This window comes from Geospiza fortis, unplaced genomic scaffold (genome assembly GCF_000277835.1).
Source record: "Geospiza fortis unplaced genomic scaffold, GeoFor_1.0 scaffold112, whole genome shotgun sequence".
Classification (NCBI taxonomy): domain Eukaryota; kingdom Metazoa; phylum Chordata; class Aves; order Passeriformes; family Thraupidae; genus Geospiza; species Geospiza fortis.
Window position 1 is genome coordinate 7737104 of NW_005054298.1, and position 19637 is coordinate 7756740.

The 19637-nt window shown below is 39.5% G+C and overlaps 1 protein-coding gene across 2 annotated transcripts in view; it reads left to right on the forward strand.

Annotated features, from left to right (window-relative positions):
* The window catches only part of SNX4 (sorting nexin 4), a 31621-nt gene that overhangs the window by 5660 nt on the left and 6324 nt on the right, over positions 1 to 19637 (forward strand). Inside the window, exons 2-8 of one of the 2 annotated variants that reach the window (XM_005415754.2) lie at positions 2798 to 2936; positions 3014 to 3163; positions 4206 to 4253; positions 8273 to 8328; positions 12846 to 12918; positions 14437 to 14498; positions 15973 to 16038. In XM_005415754.2, the coding sequence (XP_005415811.1) occupies positions 2798 to 2936; positions 3014 to 3163; positions 4206 to 4253; positions 8273 to 8328; positions 12846 to 12918; positions 14437 to 14498; positions 15973 to 16038 (594 nt within the window). The remainder of the gene's footprint in view (positions 1 to 2797; positions 2937 to 3013; positions 3164 to 4205; positions 4254 to 8272; positions 8329 to 12845; positions 12919 to 14436; positions 14499 to 15972; positions 16039 to 19637) is intronic. The other variant, XM_031057638.1, reaches the window with a different exon arrangement.

Genomic DNA, 19637 nt, shown 5'->3' on the forward strand with positions numbered 1-19637 from the left:
TTCTAATTAACTCTGCAAAACAATTACAGAGCACTATAAGCATGATTTAGATGCTTACAGAGATGGACCATTCTCCTGTCAGAAGGCTGGCACAGCAGCATCTGTATCTGCAGCACAGATGTGTCCTCCTGGCATGTGGCTAGGTTCTCAGGGCAGTCCTAACCCATGTTTTTCATATATCTCCCTATATATGCTTGCTTGTGCAGTCTGTTCTCAGGCAGGATCCCCATAATACTATCATGTATTGATGGTAGCAGTCTTTCTTAAGGGCTGACAATAACCCATGTGGAAGTCTTGAATCCCCATGGTGTAAGTCAGTGCAGCTGGTTGGTAGGCTACTGAAGCTGAAGATAAAAAGGATCTGTAATTCTGAAGTACTTTTATGTGAGTGTCTTGAATGGCCAGATTGTTTACCAAACCTTGCTGGGAGTTTTTCCTCCAGGAATGCAATGTTTGTGCCTTCAGCTTTTGACTAAACAAGTAGTCTTTTGAGGCACAGTAGCTCAATTCCTTGTCTATTCAAATTTACCTCTTACTCATCAATAGTTCAATCACTAGATACCTGCTTTTCGTTGAAGTGTTCTTGTAACATTTGAATGGTGCAGCAGTTAGTGTGGGGAGGAATGCTGCACAGCCTGTCAGTCCAGGCTAGGCTGAGCTTACCCTCTTCAGAACTCAGTATTTGCAGATGCAGCTTCATTGAATTTAAATACTCTAATGGGGGAGAATTCTGTGGGATGCTGGCAGTGTGAATAGTGGCTGTCAGTAGTGCACTCACCTTTTCCTCTTGAGTCACTCTCAAATAGTTTTGATCTGCAGCAGTTTATGTTGAATGCTATGAATCGATCATTTTTTCTTCTTACTTATGAAGTTTTTTTTCCCCTACAAATTCAGTCACCTGGAATGAATGTCCTTTCCACATGGCATGGTAGATACATAACACTTTTTGCAGATTGCTAAGTTAAAAAAGTATCTTTTGCATTCTTCTGTATGACATTATTCCACCTTAAGATGTAACTAAACCAAAGTATATAGCAAGCCTGTTCCTGTCTAATGAAGGCTCACAAATAGAGGCACCTTGTATTTTGTTTAAATGTATCAAAGAATTGGGGCAGCTTTGGAGGGGGATTGGTTTTTTTCAGTAAGATCATTAGAAATCTGACCTTGTAGGTTAAGTATAGCTTAAAAATTATCAATAATATCTGTGCTTCTTAGATGTTTTAAAACTTCACAAAGTTCTTATGAATTCAAGAACTGTAAAGCCTGACTTTTGCTGGAAAAAATAATGTAGCATTCTCTTCTACTAAATACTATATGAGTAACTACTTGTAGTTCATAATTTATTGTTACCAGTTCTGAGTTCTCCAGCACCAGAAGGATGTGGACTTACTGAAGCAAGTCCAGTGAAGGGCTGGGATGATGATTATGGGCTTCGATTGTCTGACCTGCAGGGAGAGGCTGAAAGAGATGGAGTTGTTCAGCCTGTGCAAGAGACGGGATCAGTTGTGGATCAGTACCTGGTGGGGAGGTAAAGAAGATGGAGTCAGACTCCTTCTGTGATGCTGAGAGAGGGGAAAAGGCAGTGCCCACAAATTCAAACATGGGAATTCCAGGTAAAAGTGAGAAAACCTCTTTATTGTGAGGTTTGTCAAACATGGGAGTGGGTTGCTCAATGTGGTGGTAGAGTCTCAGTCCTTGGAGATACTCAGAACCCAAGTGAATGTGGCTCAGAACATTCTGCTTTGAGCAAGGAGCTACTGGATCACAGACATGCAGAGGTCCCTTCCAAACTCAGCAGTCAATACTGTTCCTTGTAGGTTTATGCCAGTGCTTTGTGTGCTAGTCAGTCACTTAAATGAAGAACAAAGTAGATGTAGACATCACCACTGTTTTCTGTTAATTCCCTTGTGTGAATTCTCTCTCTGTGTTTATTCTGGCATATGCTAACTGCTGGAAGTATTGCTACCCAATGCTTTTTTTATGATATTGTAAAGTATTTCTATTGCTTTGAATGTCTTGTATGAAAAATGATTCTTCTCATCAAGTATTTGTATTACTTTCCAATCCTATATTCAATGATTTCTCCTTTTATAGTAAGATAAAACCCTTTATTACCTTGCTAAGTCATGTTGGTTTCAAGTCTTCAACAAATTTTTCAGACGCATAAATTTTGTACCTGCTTGCTCTAGGTAGTTTGTTACATTTTTAGTCCATAAATATAAAAACATATCACTTTGAAATAAAAAAGAAAATTGGAAGTACTTTGAAATTTGCTCTTTTTCTAAAAATATCTTTTTTAATATCTTAATATTTTTAAAGTTGTATTTGTAACTGTGTCGACTGTTGTATGCAAGACCATTTTTGTCCTCTGAAGTGAAGCCTTTCCCACTGAATAGTAAATTTCTTCATACAATATTCTGTATCCTTCAGGTACTCAGGAAATTTTACTAACTTTGAACATAACACTGTTCCAAGAGAAACAGGGCTGTTTCTGTAAGGGGGTGGACTAAGCCACATGTGTCTCTTTACTTGATTGTGACCTGCCTGTTTGTTTTTGATGTGTAAGTGCATTGAGTTTTCCTGTGTTCCTAGCAAATTCAAGTACTATCAGGCAGAAATTATAAATATTTTAAAATTAAATATGTAGACTTGAAATTAATTAAGGTTGCTTTAGGTTATGGGCAAGTCATGCAGTAATCACTACTATACTTGGGGCCTTTGGTCTAATTGCACTGATGGTTTCTGAGGGAGTAGGTGATGGCTCACTAATGTTCAAATTTGCTGCTTTATCTTTCAGAGCTGTTGAGTCCCAGAGTGAGGGACAATGTGCCCCAGTGGAGTCCCTGTGGCGACGTTACAGTGAATTTGAGTTGTTGAGGAATTATTTGTCAGTTACCTACCCACATATTGTTGTTCCTCCTTTGCCAGAAAAAAGGGTAAGGAAACCGAAACTGTGGCTTGCTTTGTTTTGTTTGTTTTTTAATTTACTGTTGACACTCTTCTGTTTAACTAGGCTGACTTTGTTTGGCATAAGCTATCAGCAGATAATATGGATCCAGATTTTGTGGAAAGAAGAAGAATTGGTCTGGAAAACTTCTTGTTACGTGTGGCTTCACATCCTGTTCTTTGCCAAGACAAAATCTTTTATGCATTTTTAATGCAGGTATAGTAAAGTTATTTCTAAATACATTATTTAGTGATTATTTAATTAAGGTAATGTCCTTTTGATCTTTTCTATTGACCCATAACTTGCTCTGTGTCAGGAGGAAAGATAGACAACGTGAATAAACTTGAGGTGGAAAAGGCTTGTCCAGCTAAAAGCTTCTTGAGACAGCCTGCAGTTGTACAGTTGCCCTTCTAATCTACCTTATGACTCTTTTCTAGTCAAGTTGTAAGGCTCCTAAGAGAGAATTTCCACCTCTTTGGAACAGCCTATTGGGAACTTAATGCATGTTGGTTGGGAGCTCTTCCATAGGGCTGAAGCTGAACTAGTTACCATGCTATACTGCTGACTGCAGGGACAGCACTGGCTTCCAGCTCACTCTTTGGATATCCATGGTTTCTTTAGCCTCGTGGTTTGGATCATCCATTCCTGTCTCGTGGTCCAAAACTGCTACAATACGTTGTCACAGAAGTTGTGGTCCAGTTGTCAGCTTAAGCATTGCATTCTGAGCTTTCAACTTTAGAAGATGTTGGATAGTTCTTTTTTCTGTGCTTTGATGAGAGATTCCCAAATACTGGACCGAACAGCTGTGTTTGCCACGGTACAGTATGTGGGTGAACTGATATATGGGAGCTGAAAACAGTGGAAAATCAGCAGTACACCTGAGCCAGGTGATGGCATGTGGACTGCAAACTGTTGTCACCTGTATGCTCTTGGCTCTCTGCCTTGAGATGGAAAGGCCCTTGGAGATGCTGGTAATCTCAGAGGCAAAATATGTTAGCTACTCTTTAGGCAAAGCAGTGTGGCTCCTGCTCCCAAGAGATAATTGAGAAGAGGGTTTTTGGGGAGAGATTAGTATGTAAGCACAATGTAATGATTGGTTATTCTTAACCCAGATTCTTGAAAAGATGTGGGGAGGGTAGCTGAGGCAGAAGCCAGGCATACTGGAGAAGCTCCTTTGATATAGGCTCTTACAGGGACTTGCAAAAGCTGCAGCATTCTTAAATCACTCTAACTGAACATTCTTCTCCTGTATATTTAGGAAGGTGGATGGAAAGAAATGGTGAATGAGACTGGATTTCAGCTGAAGGTAATTACTGTAATTGTTTGTCTCGTGTTTGCTGACACAGACATATTCCAGCAAACATTTTTAGGCTATTTATGAAAGGATGTTTGCTGTAAGAATGAGTTAAAGGCATTGCTTCATGAATACTTGTTATTACAAAAAACAGTGATGTTCTTGGCATGTGATGGGTAGGACTGCAGTTAAGTTCTCTAGCAGGCTTGTTATATGCCTGTGTAATTCTGCTGGTAACATAGAATCCTTTTAACCTTTAAAAGTAATGAATTTGAGGTCACAGCAATGAGGTTTTGTGTTTTCTGTTTAGTTTAGCATTTTTAAAGGTGGGTGTCAAATTTAGTCTGGTAAGAGGTGCAAGGTGTCAAAAAAAGGTAAGCAAAGAGGTCTGAGTTGTAGGATTTCTTTGCAAGGAGCAGTTGGTGAAAGGGACTAAGACAGACGGATTTGGTGCCCCTTAACTGTTTAACAGAAATGTGTCTTGAAGTAATACTATCCTCATTGACATCAGCGAGTTCATGGCTGGGTAAACTGGTGGAGAACTTGCAGGAATAAATGGTCTGAGGTCGTGTGTCTGTACAGGTCAAGAATCTGAGAAGCTGATAGATTGCTGGGCTGTGTCTGGAAGAATTACTATATGGGGACAATAGTGAGCTTTTTGTTTCATTGTAATGTGATCTGCTCTCATGAAATCACAACTGAAAACTGGATGGATTATGAAGAATTATTCTAAATAGTGAGAGCTAAAGAAAATCCCTGGTACTCTTATACTCAGAGTCCAAGGGGCTTTGATACTGACACTTACTGTTGATAACTTAAGTTGACAATAATTCTCTTCCATCACAGTTGGGCTTGCATACTACTGGTGCTCATAATGCAAACAATGTAAAGCTCTGAAGCTGCATACACTCATAGGAGTTTAGAAAGTTTGTACTGGCAGGGTGTGTTCAGGAGAACACACAGTGGTGTGTTTATGGAAGAAAACTCATAGCAGAATGCTGAGAATATTTGCCTCCCTGAAACCACACTGTAGATTAAATGAGAGACTAGCAAGTCTTGTTTTCCCTCTAGATTTGATTGTGTATGTTTTCCCTTTCATAGTTCCAGTTTCCTTAGGAAAGAAAAATAACTTTTTCAGAAGCCTGGTAAAAAGAATCTTCCCTTTATTCTACATCTAAAGTATAAACTCTTAATATTTAGCACTACACTGGAAGGAAAACCTCTATTCAGTGCATGTTCTAGACTCAAATTAGACCATTTGTTTATGTTTCTACTGCCTGTGCTGCATTTAAGCAGGATGTGTTTTTTGTCTGAGGGGGTTTGAACTCTAACTAAACCTTAAATTAGGTATTAATACAGTATAGCATGCTATAGCTGAATGTTGGTGTTGGAGACTTTGTTTGTTCTGCCAGCTGTATCATTAAATCATGCCTTTCCTCCCTCCCAACCCCAGCACTTATTTTTTAAGGGATTTTTAATTTAAGGGATTTGTCACTTGGGATTTTAACCCTTCCTGTAGGAAAGAGAAAATTCCCATCTCTCTTTAGTTTACATAAATGATTATGGGATCATAGTAGGCGTTAACGCTCTGAAAACTCCTCAGCTGTACCTCATTTGATGGGTGGTTCATCTCTAAAATGCTTGTGCATGTCACTCTTAAATCAATTTTAAGACTGGACAGATGTTTTTCTCTAGAAGCCTAACTCTGGTGTAAATGCTCAAAAGTGGTGTGTGAGAGTTACTGTGCTGCAAATGGCAAAAAGGAAATAGCTGTACTGAGATGGTTGAGCACTGGCAGGATTGTGTTTCCTGCCTGACAGTGCTTGTATGGACCTACTGAACTCTTCCTTCAGGGCACTACGTGTGCATGTGACAGAAGACAAAAACTTGCCCTGGAACTGTAGGGTAGGAAGTTGTCCTTTCTAAGTGTAAAGCTATTCTCTGTGCCTGCTGCCCCAATAGACTCAAATGGCTTTGGTGCCTGCTGTTTCAACATAAATACAGAGTTCTGGGAAACAGCTGCTCAGAGGGAAGGACTCTGATAATGTCAGCATATTTAGGTGATGTTTGTACTGTGAGAGGGTGTGAGGAGTACCTGCAGGTGTGTGTGAACAGCCCAAAACATAACTGGCTTGTGTGTTGTTTGTTGGGGTATGGCATTGGAGATCCAATAGTATGCAAGCCTCAGAAATGCTCTGAATAAGCATAAAGGCTGGGACTTGGAGCTCCTGCAGTGTTTTGTGTTCCTTGTGCTATCTGGGACATGTTCCCCATGCTGCCTTGTCTTCCCTTTGCAAGATATTCTTAGAGAAGTGTCACACACAGTTGTGACGATGAACCTGCTTTCTCCCAGTGTGAGTCAGTCTTAGTCCAGAGGGTTTTGTTCCCTTACCTTTCAGCTTGTGGGTTATGCTTTGTTTTGGTGTTTGGTCATTGGAAGAACAGCTACAGTTAACCTGACTCTGCCACTAGTCCAACACTAAACCATGTCCCTGAGTGCCACATCAACATATCTTTCAAAGACATCAAGGGATGGTGACTCCATCACTTGTGTGGGCAGCCTGATCCCATGTCTGACAATCCTTTTGGTAAAGAAATGTTTCCTAGTATCCAATCTGAACTTCCCTGAAGCAACTTGAGGCAGGTTCCTTTTGTCCTACTGCTTGTTAAGTGGGAGAAGAGACCAACCTCCACCTCACTACAACCTCCTTTCAGGAGATTGTGGAGAGCAGTAAGGTTCCCCTGAGCCTCCTTTTCTGTAGGCTATGTATGGGGTATGTTCTGCTCAGCCCAAATGTAGTGGGAGGTGAAACAGTCTGAGGCTGTGCCTGTCTTATCTGTAGATGCTCTTACAAGGCCCGTAAGGGATGGGCTCTGTTCTTGTTTTGGGAAGACACTGTGTTCCCTTCACTGACAAATTCAAAATAGCTCTTCAGGCTCTGAATTTTCTGTAACAGGGCACAGAATATCCTTTTGTCACATACCAGCACTAAGAAGTACTACTGAAGCAACTTACTGCTTGCAGCTGTGACACAGCCTGTTAGCTAAAGGAGTACACTATAGGAAATTATACACCTTGCAAGGTGTGCTGATTTATTTTCCTTTTACTGAAGATTAGGATATTTTGATCAGAAGTAAACTCCAGCCATTTACCCACAATTGGCATTTTTCTTTGGTATAGATGAGCCCTAAGTGAGCTGTGTGTAAAATGCATTGTAGGAATGAAGAGTTATAGTGATGTGAGCCTCAAGGATGAGACTGGGATCTCTTATCTGTGTTGGTGTCTTATTAGGAGTAAATATTCATTGCATAGTTTAATATTCAATAAATTGGGAAAAAACCCACAGTCTCCTTAGAAGTGTTCAATACTACTGTTACAGTAATTGGTAAACCAACATCTCAAAAGCAGTCAAAGCAGTCAATTAATTAGGTACTGGATTTTGTTCTGTAGAGATTTATATATGCTCTACTACAGAGAAGAACATTGCATTTAAAAGGGCTCTATTCTGATATACAAATTACATATTTTCTGTAAAGCAAGTCATAAAAAGTAAGAGAACAACATATATAAGATTTTGATTTCACTGGGGAACTGTTCCTGGTAATAAAGAGCATATAGAGGTCACTCTACCACTGGTTTTATTTGGTTTGAGAAATATAAAATAGCTTGTCCATATGGTCTTAAGTTACCTAATTGCTTCATCTAAAAAGAATGTGGGGTTGTGTATCTTAAATCCATGATTTGTGCAGCATTTTAAGAAGGGACTATTTCTGTGGGACTTGGATTATACCAGCTTTATTTCAGTGGTTACTGTTTACATCATATTTACAAAAATAGCATAGTTTTTTGACTATTTAATAAAAATATCTGACATTCAGGGCAGCTGGTGTCAACTTGTTCAATGTTTGAAGACTTAAATATGCCATGAAGGCAGGACGTTTTTCTAATGGTGCTGCCAGAAGCCTGAGATTTTTTTGTCACTGAAATTTAATTGCATTAAATTAACAAAGCTTTTTTTCCCCTTTTTCAGGCAGATTCCAGATTAAAAGCTCTTAATGCAACATTCAGAGTGAAAAACCCAGACAAGTAAGATTCCACATCCTTCTTCCCTCCCTTTCCCTTTTTCAGTTATAACTATAACTTCAGGTGACAGAATATTCTATCTCTTTAGTATAAATTCAGAAAAGAAAAATTATCTTTCTGCACTTCAAATCTTAACAGGAACCCAGTAAAGAGGTAGTGTGAAAATATTTGATAAATCCTGCCTCCAGAAGCAGGAAGCATTCAGAAAAATTCCATCACTTTATGTAGAATGAGTATTTCATTTTAGCTAGACTAAAACGAAGGGACAAAAAAATCCCCAAAACCAGACTCTGAAAAAGAACCTCTTAATATTTGTTTTCAAGAAATCTTTCCAAGCATGAACAGAATACAGACAGATAGTAGGTCTTTCCAAAAGTCTGCTGGTGTACAGCTCTGAATGCACACACCCTGGAGTTGGAGTTCACAGTTCTTTCCAAGCTGCCAATTTTCACAGATGCTTTTGGAAGTCCAGAGGTCAGTTCAGCTCTGTTGCAGTTTGCAGAGCTCTGGGACAGGCACTAGAGCAATCTGCTGGATGGAAGAACTGCTCAGAATTGTCAGCGTATACAGTGGGAGGTTCATCACACCCTTGGTGATGTGGGAAGGGTAAAATGGGAGTTTCCACTTTTGCAGTGGTTTAGAAGCATCAGTGTGCAGTGATGGGGCCAAGTGATGTTGCTGTTTGCCATCCACAGGCTGTGGAGACCTGTGCAAAGTGCCCTTCTGGGTGCCCTTGCTGTCCAGCAGTGGCACCGGGAGATGCTCCTTGGGGAGAGCCCCTGTGCCTGACTGCTGTCTGTGCCATAGAATCTATGGGTATTTTGTTAAGGATACAATATCTGTGGATATTGTGTTAAGGATACCTTTCTGAACCTCTTCATAGACTTAGCCTGTGAATTGGTCCAGTCCCTCCTTTTTTGCTGTGCTTGTTTTTAGGGCCTTCTGTGGCAGCCAGGAAGCTTTTAGCCAGGGTTTAATATAAATGATAACATGAATGAATGAGATTGGAAGACAGCAATTCTCTGTATCTGCAGGTGAAAATGGTCCCTTGTTTGAATGCTTCACCCTCAGTCATCTTCCTCTGTGGCCAGTAGGAGTTATCTTTTCCTGCTCTCACAGCAGGTAAACTGCCAGAAGTCTGACTGTAGGCACAGGTGGGCAAAGCTGTTTAAGGAGCATCCTTCTTAGCTTGTAACAATTGTAACAATGTTTCAGAAAGCTGTTATGAGAAGTAGCTTGTTAAAAAGTAGAAAAAGGGTTAACACAAGGAAAACATGAGGAAAAGGCTTGTAACAAAAACAGTCCTGGAGCATGTATGCCTTGCTAGAGCTTTCATAGCACTTGAGAAATGGGACATGTTTTCTGTTGTATTCTGCCAGCAGCCTAAGTTCCAAATTGCACTTGGGGATACAAACTGTTTAATAAATAAGTCATGAGCAGAAGTTGTTTGTTTGCCTTTTGCTGTAGCATGTGTGGCTCTAACAGGAGGCACAGTGCCTTGCTCTGCTCAGCACACTGGTGCTGGAGCTGCCTGGAGTGTGATGCCTGGCCCTTCTGCTTTACCTTTGGTGCTTTTGTGTGGCTGGCTGGTGAAGTGGTTCAGCAAGCTCACCTTGCTGAAACAAAAGGTGTGACTTGAGTGCTGTGTGGAGTGTAGGCTTTCAGGCTCCTGGGCCAGGAGAGGTTCAGGTGAGGAGCAGCTGCAGCTCCCAGCTGGGATTGCCATGGAGCTGCAGCTATCAGCTTGGCAACATGAGGAGCTTCATGCATCTGAAACCAGGTTGCTCTTCGAGGTCAAATGTGGACTGGAAACTAAACCTGCTCCTGTGGGAAGCAATTTGTAGTTTCAATGGTGGAATTAAATGGTGATAAAAATATTCTGGTACTCAGAGGCAAATTTGTATCTACTGCAGACCTCTCTGATTTGGCCTCATGGCACTCATCGTTTCTTTCTCTTTCTGGGCTCTAATGAAAACCATAGCTTTTGGATTTTGGTGGAAGATTTCTTTAGAAAATACTAAAGCCTTTCCTAAGGCAGGCTTTTTAAATTTTTTTTTTTTAAGTAGCTCTCTGGGTTTTTTTGTCTGGTTATTCAGATAAGTGGCTTGTTTTTTAGTGAACAGTTCTGTTCTTGTAGTATCTCTCTTCACAAAACAGGACAATGGCACTGCCTGCTCTGATGCAAGGAGAATTACTGCTGAGTAAAATGCACATAGTAAATAACTTACACTGAAATGCTGTCTACTCTAAAGGAATTTTTTTTCTTTGCCAGTATCATAAAAGATATTTTTGAAAGACCTGCTGGTGTTCCTACGCCAATGCGACCAGTTCTTCATTTGTGTCTCAAGTTCTATTTAATAGCTCAGTTAAGTATCTAGACTGTTGCTAATGTTGCAGAACCAGTAAAACCCAGTGAAAAGTGCTAGTTTAAAAAGCCTCAGTTACTGAGTGCCAAAACTATCTCTTGTTTTACACTTCTACTCTTAGGTTACACTGGAAAGTAAACATCCCTTTGTGTGCCTCACTGAGCCCTGTTTGGAAATTACTTTATAATTATGTAACTTTTTTTTTTTTTTACATGAGCAATGAGTAGGACTTATGCAAATAGTTGAGAAATAAACTTTTGATCTGCAACACTACCAGTCTCTTAAAACCAGTTTTTCCTGAAAATGATATTTGTAAAATTTTTCAACTTTTACAGAAGATGGGGAAAAAAATAGCAGCACTTTGGTTTGTGCTTTTATGAGACAAAATAGAAGATAACTTGATTCTGAAGTAGTAATTTTTAATATTTTTTTTTAATTGAGGAAGAATTGGTCTGAGAGGAGATGCATTGCTGCTGAAGGCCAGTATACTGAAAGTCCTAGGTTCCTGACTCTGGCCTTCAGGGAGTACAGCATTCCTAGAAGATTTCTTGTGGCAAAACAGGATAAATAAAACTTTACATTATAAATTTCTGTAGTGGAAAGGGGAGTCTTCCTGAACTGCAGGCATGCTTTTTAATCTTTTGTTTTTAGTTCAGTTATTTCAAATATCTTCACTGTACGTGTCTGCAGCTGTCTGACATGCAGCCCTGGTGCATATTTTATAAAGTGTAAACTGAAAAGATTGCTCTCTAAATCCCACTGTGCAGATCAGTGACTACATTTCTTTTTCCCCATACAGCTTCTCTGCTAACTTTTAAATCTTTTTATGTACTTTAACCCTGTGTGTGTCATAATGCTATAAAAAATGCTTCTTGGAAATCAAAAGTATTGGTAGTCATAATAAAGCTTTTACTTCCTGAATGTAAGGATGGGAATATTTTAGGGGAAGACTTCCTGGCAGGGGAGGAAGAGGTGTTAAATGAAAAACCCTGGAATTTCATACTTGGTCACCCAAAACAAGTGACCCAACTCATTTCAGTAAGACCTCTTGGGTACAAGGTATTCTGAAATACAAAGCCTGACTGTGTGCCTGTGGTGGGAGGAGGGATTAAGTTTTTTTTTAATTCTTGAACATCAACCTGGAACACTAATCTGAGTCTCCTATTCCTTAATTTTAGTTGCATTCTTCCGTGTGTATTTTCAGATCATTGTTTAGTAATTTAGGTAAAGCTGTTTCTGGCTTCCCATCTGGATGAAATAAATACATTCTTGTGTACCAAAGTAGGTCATGAGCTAGACTTGTGTGTAGGGGAGGGTATGTAGGGAGGATTTATGTGTACACAAGAGGCTGTAGCTGTGGTTTAATTGGTTACCTATCACTACCAAAGCTGTGGCAAACGATTCACCTTTGTTATTAGCAAGAGCTAAAGTTATCAGCTTAAATTGCCTCTGAAGCCTAACTGGGCCGGCTGATAAAAGCCTCTTCTCCAGAAGTGACAAGCCAGCAGTGTACACAAGTCACTTGCAATGGCTTGCCTGTCTGGTACCTTGTTGAGATGTAGTGATTTGATGGCCTTCAGCCATACGTGGCTCCTGTGCAATAGGATTTCATATGTTACAGTTACTGTACAGATTAGCCTTAGGGAAATATAGTTGTGAATGTTTCCTTGAACCCCTGAAAAGCTGTGCCCAAAACTGGATAGAGGCAGCTTGAAAGTGAAGTATCTTTGTCAGGTCAGAAATGTAAACATGCTTTTATTGAGAAATATGCTTCAGCAGATTTTGGCTTCGTATTTGTTTGAAGCTTTCCTATTCACTAACCCTTGCTTTTATAAATCTCATTAAAAAACCCTAACAACAAAACACCGATGTAATAAATTCAGCTAACTATTATTATTTCATAAAATTTTATCTCTTAATTAGATCTGAGCCTTCAACATTTGCACTTAAAAACCAGCAATCATGCAAGTGTTGGGATGTTTGTTCACTTGAAGGAAATGAAGCTCAGCAGTCACTTTAGGAGTCTTCAGCTAATTCCACTCCAACACAATCCAGGCTCTGCTTGCTGGCTGCAGGGTTGTGGCTCTATTGTGCATGCTGTGAAAGCTTGCTTTCATGATGGCTAATGATGTACTATCTGTTTCCTGCTCCCAGGAGATTTACTGAGCTAAAACACTACAGCGATGAACTGCAGTCTGTCATATCACACCTTCTGCGAGTCAGAGCTGTAAGTATTTCCCATGTGTGTCGTGACAAATAGTATGATTTATTTATAAGGCAGTATTTCTTGTTTAGTCAAGAGAAGTGGTATATGTGTTCTAGAATAAGGGCAGTTTAGCCTGAGGGAGTCTGTCTCTGGAGTGTGGAGCAGGAGACAGCAAGAGGTGAGGGCACTGACTCTGTACAGATTTGAGAGGGGGAAGAGTTCCAGATCCGATGGTTGGGTTTGACAGGGCTAATTTGCCCTGTCCTGTGATAGTCACGCATCACAGGGAGGTGCTCTAAACAGAGTCGAGGTGTCTGCTTCTCTCTACTCAGCAGACAAGTTGCTTTTGCTGGATGTTTGGTTTGGGAAGGGCCTCAAAACACAGTTTTCTGGTCAGACATATAATGAGCTTGTAGTATGAATCCTTTATGCTTCCCTTTATGTATTTTCTTTTTTTGGCTCATTCATTGATCTGCAATGAGTGATAGCCTTTCTAATGATGACAACAATTATGTAATGCATTAAGATTCTCTATGGGTTGAGAATGGAAGGTTGTTATTTTTTTAAAGGCACAAAAAGGAAATAAGAAATTACAATTCCAATAATGAGAGCATGATACTTCTTTTTAGTATGTTCAACAGGGATTTCATTTTCAATGGACCTGTGTGGCAGAGAGGACAGTAATGGATTGCTCTGCTAAACCCAGGTTCTTGAGAGAATTAATCACTCTCAAAAGTGGTGTTCTACAGACAGTCCTGTTTTCTCAGGGTTGTGTGTGTGAGATCTGTTGGGCAATTTGTTAATGTTTCCTTTTTACTACTGCTGTCACAGACATCATAATAACAATGGTAGCTCTTGCAGTACTTTAATCTCATTCATTGGCACATCACAATTCCAAAGGCATTATCTGGATTACAACTCAACACTTGAGAGTGTACACGTGTCTTTTCTTCTGAAGTTTTGCCAGCATTGTAGTGCTGGCTGCAGCAGGTACTGGCACTCTAAACAGCTGAAATGACCTCTAGCTCAAGCAGTGTGTTCTGCAATGGATAGTTCATTTCCTTTCCCTCAGTTCACTCAGCTGGGTGGAAAAATCAAGTCACTTGTTAGAATTTTACTGAAGGTTTCCTTACAGTATTGATGTCAAGGCGGACTTCTGACTTGCCATCTATAAATTAAATAAACAAGTGTGTGCATTTATTTGGCATTATTCAGATAAAGAATGTCTTATATTTGGTTATCAAAAACTGAGGGAGCTTGATTATGGTCTCCACAGACATATTCTATCATTGAGCATTTCCAAAGATAGATTTGAAATGCTACTTCTCAACATAGCATCGATTGTGACTTCAGTCTTTCAGGACTTAATGCCGTTGATTTTTTTTTTTTTCTTTCAGTAGTGGCTTATGTTAGATTTAGGCCTAATCTTGTTTACCTGTGTAAGAACATTAAGGCTTTAGCTTGGAGTATGTATGTGGGTTTTCACAAAGCAATTGCACTTAATGTTGATGACCAAAACCTGTCTCTAAAATGTTTTAGAGGGTAGCAGACCGGCTTTACGGTGTCTATAAAGTCCATGGCAACTATGGAAGAGTATTCAGGTAAGAGTTCATCCAGTGTTTAAATACATACTTAGTTATGGGGAGAGAGAAGGGAATTTCTTGGTTGTGTTATGCTTTTGAAAAGTATATTTGAAACCTTTCATTGTCTATCTTGAAAAACTCTGTATTGCAGTGCTAACGAGATTTCTGTGCTGCATGTAGAGATTGCCTGATCTGCTGAGCTTAGTTTCCAGTGCAAGACTACAGCTTTTTGCTTTGTGTACCAGATCTTTGGGCCTCCTTCTGCTGCGTTGGCATTTTGTTTCTTCAGAAAGTAACTCACTATTCTTCATGCAGTTGTCTCTTAAAAAGCTTCTAGGTTCTTTTAATGGATAAAAATCAACAATTATATCTATCCAATTTTAGTAGCTTTTAGAAGTGAATTTGCCAATTGTTTTTTTTTTGATTTATATGAGGGAATTGCATGCTCAAGTTTTCCATCTCACTGGAGAATTCAAGAATCTAAACTTCTGGTTAAGGGAAACCTCCTGCTTCTACACACTGTTCAAGTGCTAAATTTAATTCTCTGGGTTAATGGATTGCAGATGTCTTTCTCATTGGGGGTTTTAAAATGAAATTAGATGTAGTTCTGTAATAACACAAAGACAAATATCAACATCAGCAGAGTGGAATGTTTATGAAAAAGTGAAGGACAGAATAGATGCATTACCCATAAATTATGCGAAATATAAGGAGAACCTCTTTTTTCCTTGTAAAAAGAGTTGTGGGTGTAATTCTTGTAACTAAGAACTCTCATAAGGTTTCTCAAAGCTGAGAATTAAAATGGCAGAGTACATACCAGGATGTCCAGAACAAGTATCTTGCTATCTTTTTTTTGTAGCTCTGTTTCTTTCTTTATCTAAATAATATCTCTGATGTAAATAGGTGGTTGAGACAATTGCAAGTTGGAAATTTTTTTTATTAGTAGAACTAAACAAGAGTCTGCTATGAAAACATGAAGCTACATACATCAAATAATTTCAGGAGAAGTAAAATGCTTACAAAAGTCAAATTCACCCTTTGGTTTTTGGAATGAGAGGCTTCTATCTTGTACCCTGTAAGTCTGGAAAGCTTAGTATATTCTTGGTGAGCCCAAAATGTATTTCAGAAAGTTGACCATTGTCATTGTCCCTTGTCCCATTTACATTAAGTGCTTGGTGTTTTGGTTTTGTTTGTTTGACTTTGTTTTAAATTGAGTTTCAGCTATTTAAACAAGGTTATGTTCAAAACCTGTCCCAAACTAACTATATTTGTGACTATGAGTTTAGGGACAGTTGTTTTACAGAGTGCCATAAACAGCCTTTTCACGTTGTCAGTGGTGTTCCTTAAAAAAAAACCAACAGTTTGACCAAGTCTAATTTTGAGGCAGTTTCCATTCAGGTGTCACCTGGAAAGAAACTATATACAGGATGCAGCTTATTAACTTCCCTTACCCTTCATGTGTGATGTTGTTTCTCGTTTGTTTTTCCTACAGTGAGTGGAGTGCAATAGAGAAGGAGATGGGGGATGGGTTGCAGAGTGCTGGCCACCACATGGATGTGTAAGTACTGACTGAATATCTGATAGTTTGATGTAAGCCAGATGTGGAACTCTCCCTCTTTCCTCTCTTTTCCCTCAACCCCAAAGTACATGTGAGTACCAAGAAAGTTGGGGGTGCATTGTTTTTTGGTATACAGTATTTCTGTGCCTTGGATGCAGGCACAGTTTTAGCATCCATATACTGTATTAAGTAGCCCAAAAAGCCTCAGGAGAACCAGAGGGGTTTCTTTTTTTATTATTATTTTGAAATCGTAGAAGTGTTTGGAATCCTTCCAGTTTTTCTTTTAAGCTACTATGCCAGAAACTGGAATACAACTTTAATGTACTACAGACCTGATGAGATCCATTTGGTTTTGATAGCAGCATTTTGTACCATGCAGTAGATGGTACACAGATTTGGACTTAATTACAGGGAGTTAAGAAATTTAATTAATCGGCCCCAAAACTCCAGTGGATTCTTGAAACAAACCCTGACTGGATATATTAAAGTAAAGAATCATCTCTCTTTGCATCTTTAGAGTCATTTGGCAGAGTATGTGAAGCACAGCCTTCAAAATAAGAGTCTGGCACTTGGGAGTGCTCACAGAAAGGATATTCTAAGCTCATGGCTTCTGCTTTTCAGGTAGTCACATATAGCAAGTGAAACAGCATTTCTTACCACTCTGATTCCTCTTCTGTAATCCCACACAACAGATAAATAACAACTACAGCAAGAGATGGAAGGTGTTTGACACTTCATGTAATATTTTTACCAATAAAGCGTAATTCCTGTGGAAATAAATTCTCATGTTTAGTTTATAGGGCAGATTTACCTACTACTGCCTGATTATTATTGGTGGTGTCAAGTTAACAGGTTAATTGTTACTGACCTTGCCAAGTGGAAGGGTTTGAAGAGCCATGCCCTCAGCTTCTTTAGAGTAATTCTGCTTTTGGCAAATCTTTAAGAATTGGACCACTTCTGAATAATTTATTCACAGTTCTGTGTTTTGTTTAATGGGTGGTTTCCATACAAGAAAAGCTGTAATGTTTTCATGGCAGAGGGCTCTGGTGAGAACAAAGAATGGAGAATGCATTCTGCTTTCAGAAAGAAAGTAATTGAAGTAGGGGTGGAATACAATGGTAAGCACCTACTGCAGTAGGCAGGAGTTGAAGAGATTGTGAAAACATGGTGTGATGTAGTGGAGTTAAGGAATCACACAAAGGTTTTCAGTGGTTCAGATACACCACACCAAAATGTCAAACACCTGGAAATGCATAACCAATTAAAAGAAGTTTGTCTCACTTCTTCATCAGGAGGCTGAACCCTCTCACAGATCCATAATATTTAATATTTCTGTCTGTAACAGAGGGCTAAAGATCCAGAGTAATGGCAGTGGGTAACTGCTATTGTGGGTAATTTTACTCACTGCCTGAAGTCTGAGGTAGCTTTCATTGTCCGTCATCTCCTGTGCTGTGGCACTCTTGTACAGCAGCAATCCCTTAGTGATGACAATCAAGCAAGAAGCAGCAGTTGTGAGGTTCAGGAACTCATTCAGTGACCCGTGTGGTCTCCTAGCACGAAGGTTCATATCTATGATCTCTTTTAAAGTATAACTTACCAGTTCAGTTACCATCCCCATAACAACAGGTGGGAATTTATTGCAACAAAAAGCTACCTCTAGAAGGCTGCCTAATATAAATGTTAAACTTCAAAACTAATTTAATTATTCTCTATCTACCCCATATGCTGTAGTCTTTACTAGATGTTTATTTAAGCTTTTGAGTTGTTATTGGTTAGTATAATCTATAACTGCTAAAAGTTTGGAGAAGACACCCCAAAGCTTCTCTGGGTGTGCGCTTTATTACAAGATGAGGCTTGCTAAAATGACAGAAGAATGCTGAGAAAGTTGGAGTGAGTGGCTATAGCTAGCATTTGAAAGATGAAAGAAAGAAGTGCCAGACCTTTGATTTCTGTCCTTTATTCCATTAATGAGTGACCCTTTATCTGTGTATCAACTAGACTGTCATTATATATTGAACCAGTCTAAACTAAAACAAGGGTTTAGTTGACAGCTTACCCAAAGAGTGAGACCATATCTCAGGTACCTTTAGAACTTACTGCAATGTTTCTCCTTAACACTTTCTCTAGTTTGCCTAAGTTTAGGCAGTCAGAAATGTAGATTTTCTTATTACATTTTTTTTCCTCCCAAATCCAACCTATTATAAAAACCTGCCTAGGTAAGGTAGGATTTTTTTTGGTGAGATTTTTTGGTTGTTTGTTTTTGAAGTTCTTTTCTGAGAGTTGATCTGCCACAGATGAGCTCCAGCACTGCTCTAAACTTAGATCTTACTTGAAAATGAAATGTGGTCCATCTGCTGCCCTGAGAAATCTAACCACTATACTAAAATTATTGCACTGCAGAACTTAAAATAGGGTAAGCCATTTATGACCCTTGTGGCTGCAGGATTTTTTCAGTACAAGTGCATTTTTCAACAGTTTTGACTTATTCCTTACACTGATTCATAATATGAATTCTTGCTCTCCCTGTTCTTTAATCCCTTCTACTTAAACTGGTCTGCTGTTGCTGACCACTTCATATGTTATATTTATTCAGCACCAAGAGCCTTGGTAGGGCTTTTCCTGGGTGTGCCATGTCTTTGATTTCACAGAACATCAAAACAACTCATCATACTTGCAAACTTCCCAAATTCATGTTACTGGTTCCCTTTCAGCTTGAGACTCTGCCACTTCTTCCACAGAGCCAGTTACTGGAGAGGCATAGGGAGAAAAGGGAAAACAGAAGGATTCTGCAAAAACTTGAAAGCCAAGAGGTGCTATAATTAGCATTTGGGTCACATTGTGCTGGTTGCTAGAGAAGAATGGACATATGCTCACTTCAGAGAGCCTGCAGGTGTGTGAGATTGCCACATAGCTGAGAGTCCAGCCTGAGTTAGCAGAATAGATGAAGGTATTTGTGTGGGATCTCATTCATCCTGGTTATCTCCAGAGGCACATGCCCTGAGTGCCAGGCTGCAGAGGAATCTGATTTCTCTGGCTGTGCCAAATGAGGTGTGCAGATAGCTCTAGGCCTGTCCCTGCAAATCTGTCCAGTACAGTCACCTTGGTTAGCAAGAACACACTAAATACTGTCAAATAAGCGGTATCAACTAGAAAAATAAAGTGCTTTTTGCCACTTGTAGCCTACACAAAAAAACTCTTACTGAATGCAAGAGCTGCAGACTTGGTCCAAGCCCTTGCACTTCAGATTTCTCCCTAAAAGGAGGGTTAAACTTCCTGTTGCTGTGAATTAATATGCCTGACTTAAACAGCAGATAAAGCTATAGACTTTGAAGGAGCTGAAGGGGCCTGATGTTGTGGTGTTCAGGGCACTCCTGTGAGTTATCTTGTACTCAGGCTGAATTACAAGCCATGAAAGCTGCCTCTGCTTTTCAGAAGGTGTGATGTTCACATTCCTGGCCCTCAATGCTTTAAGCTTGAAGGATTTCTTTTGCACTGTGTCTTTTTTTTTTTTGTCTTGGTGCTGCCTATTGACAGTCCTCTGAAGAAAAGGAATAAATTGCAGTTTTTTCCTTTGAGAAAAGCTGTCTCATCTTCAGCAG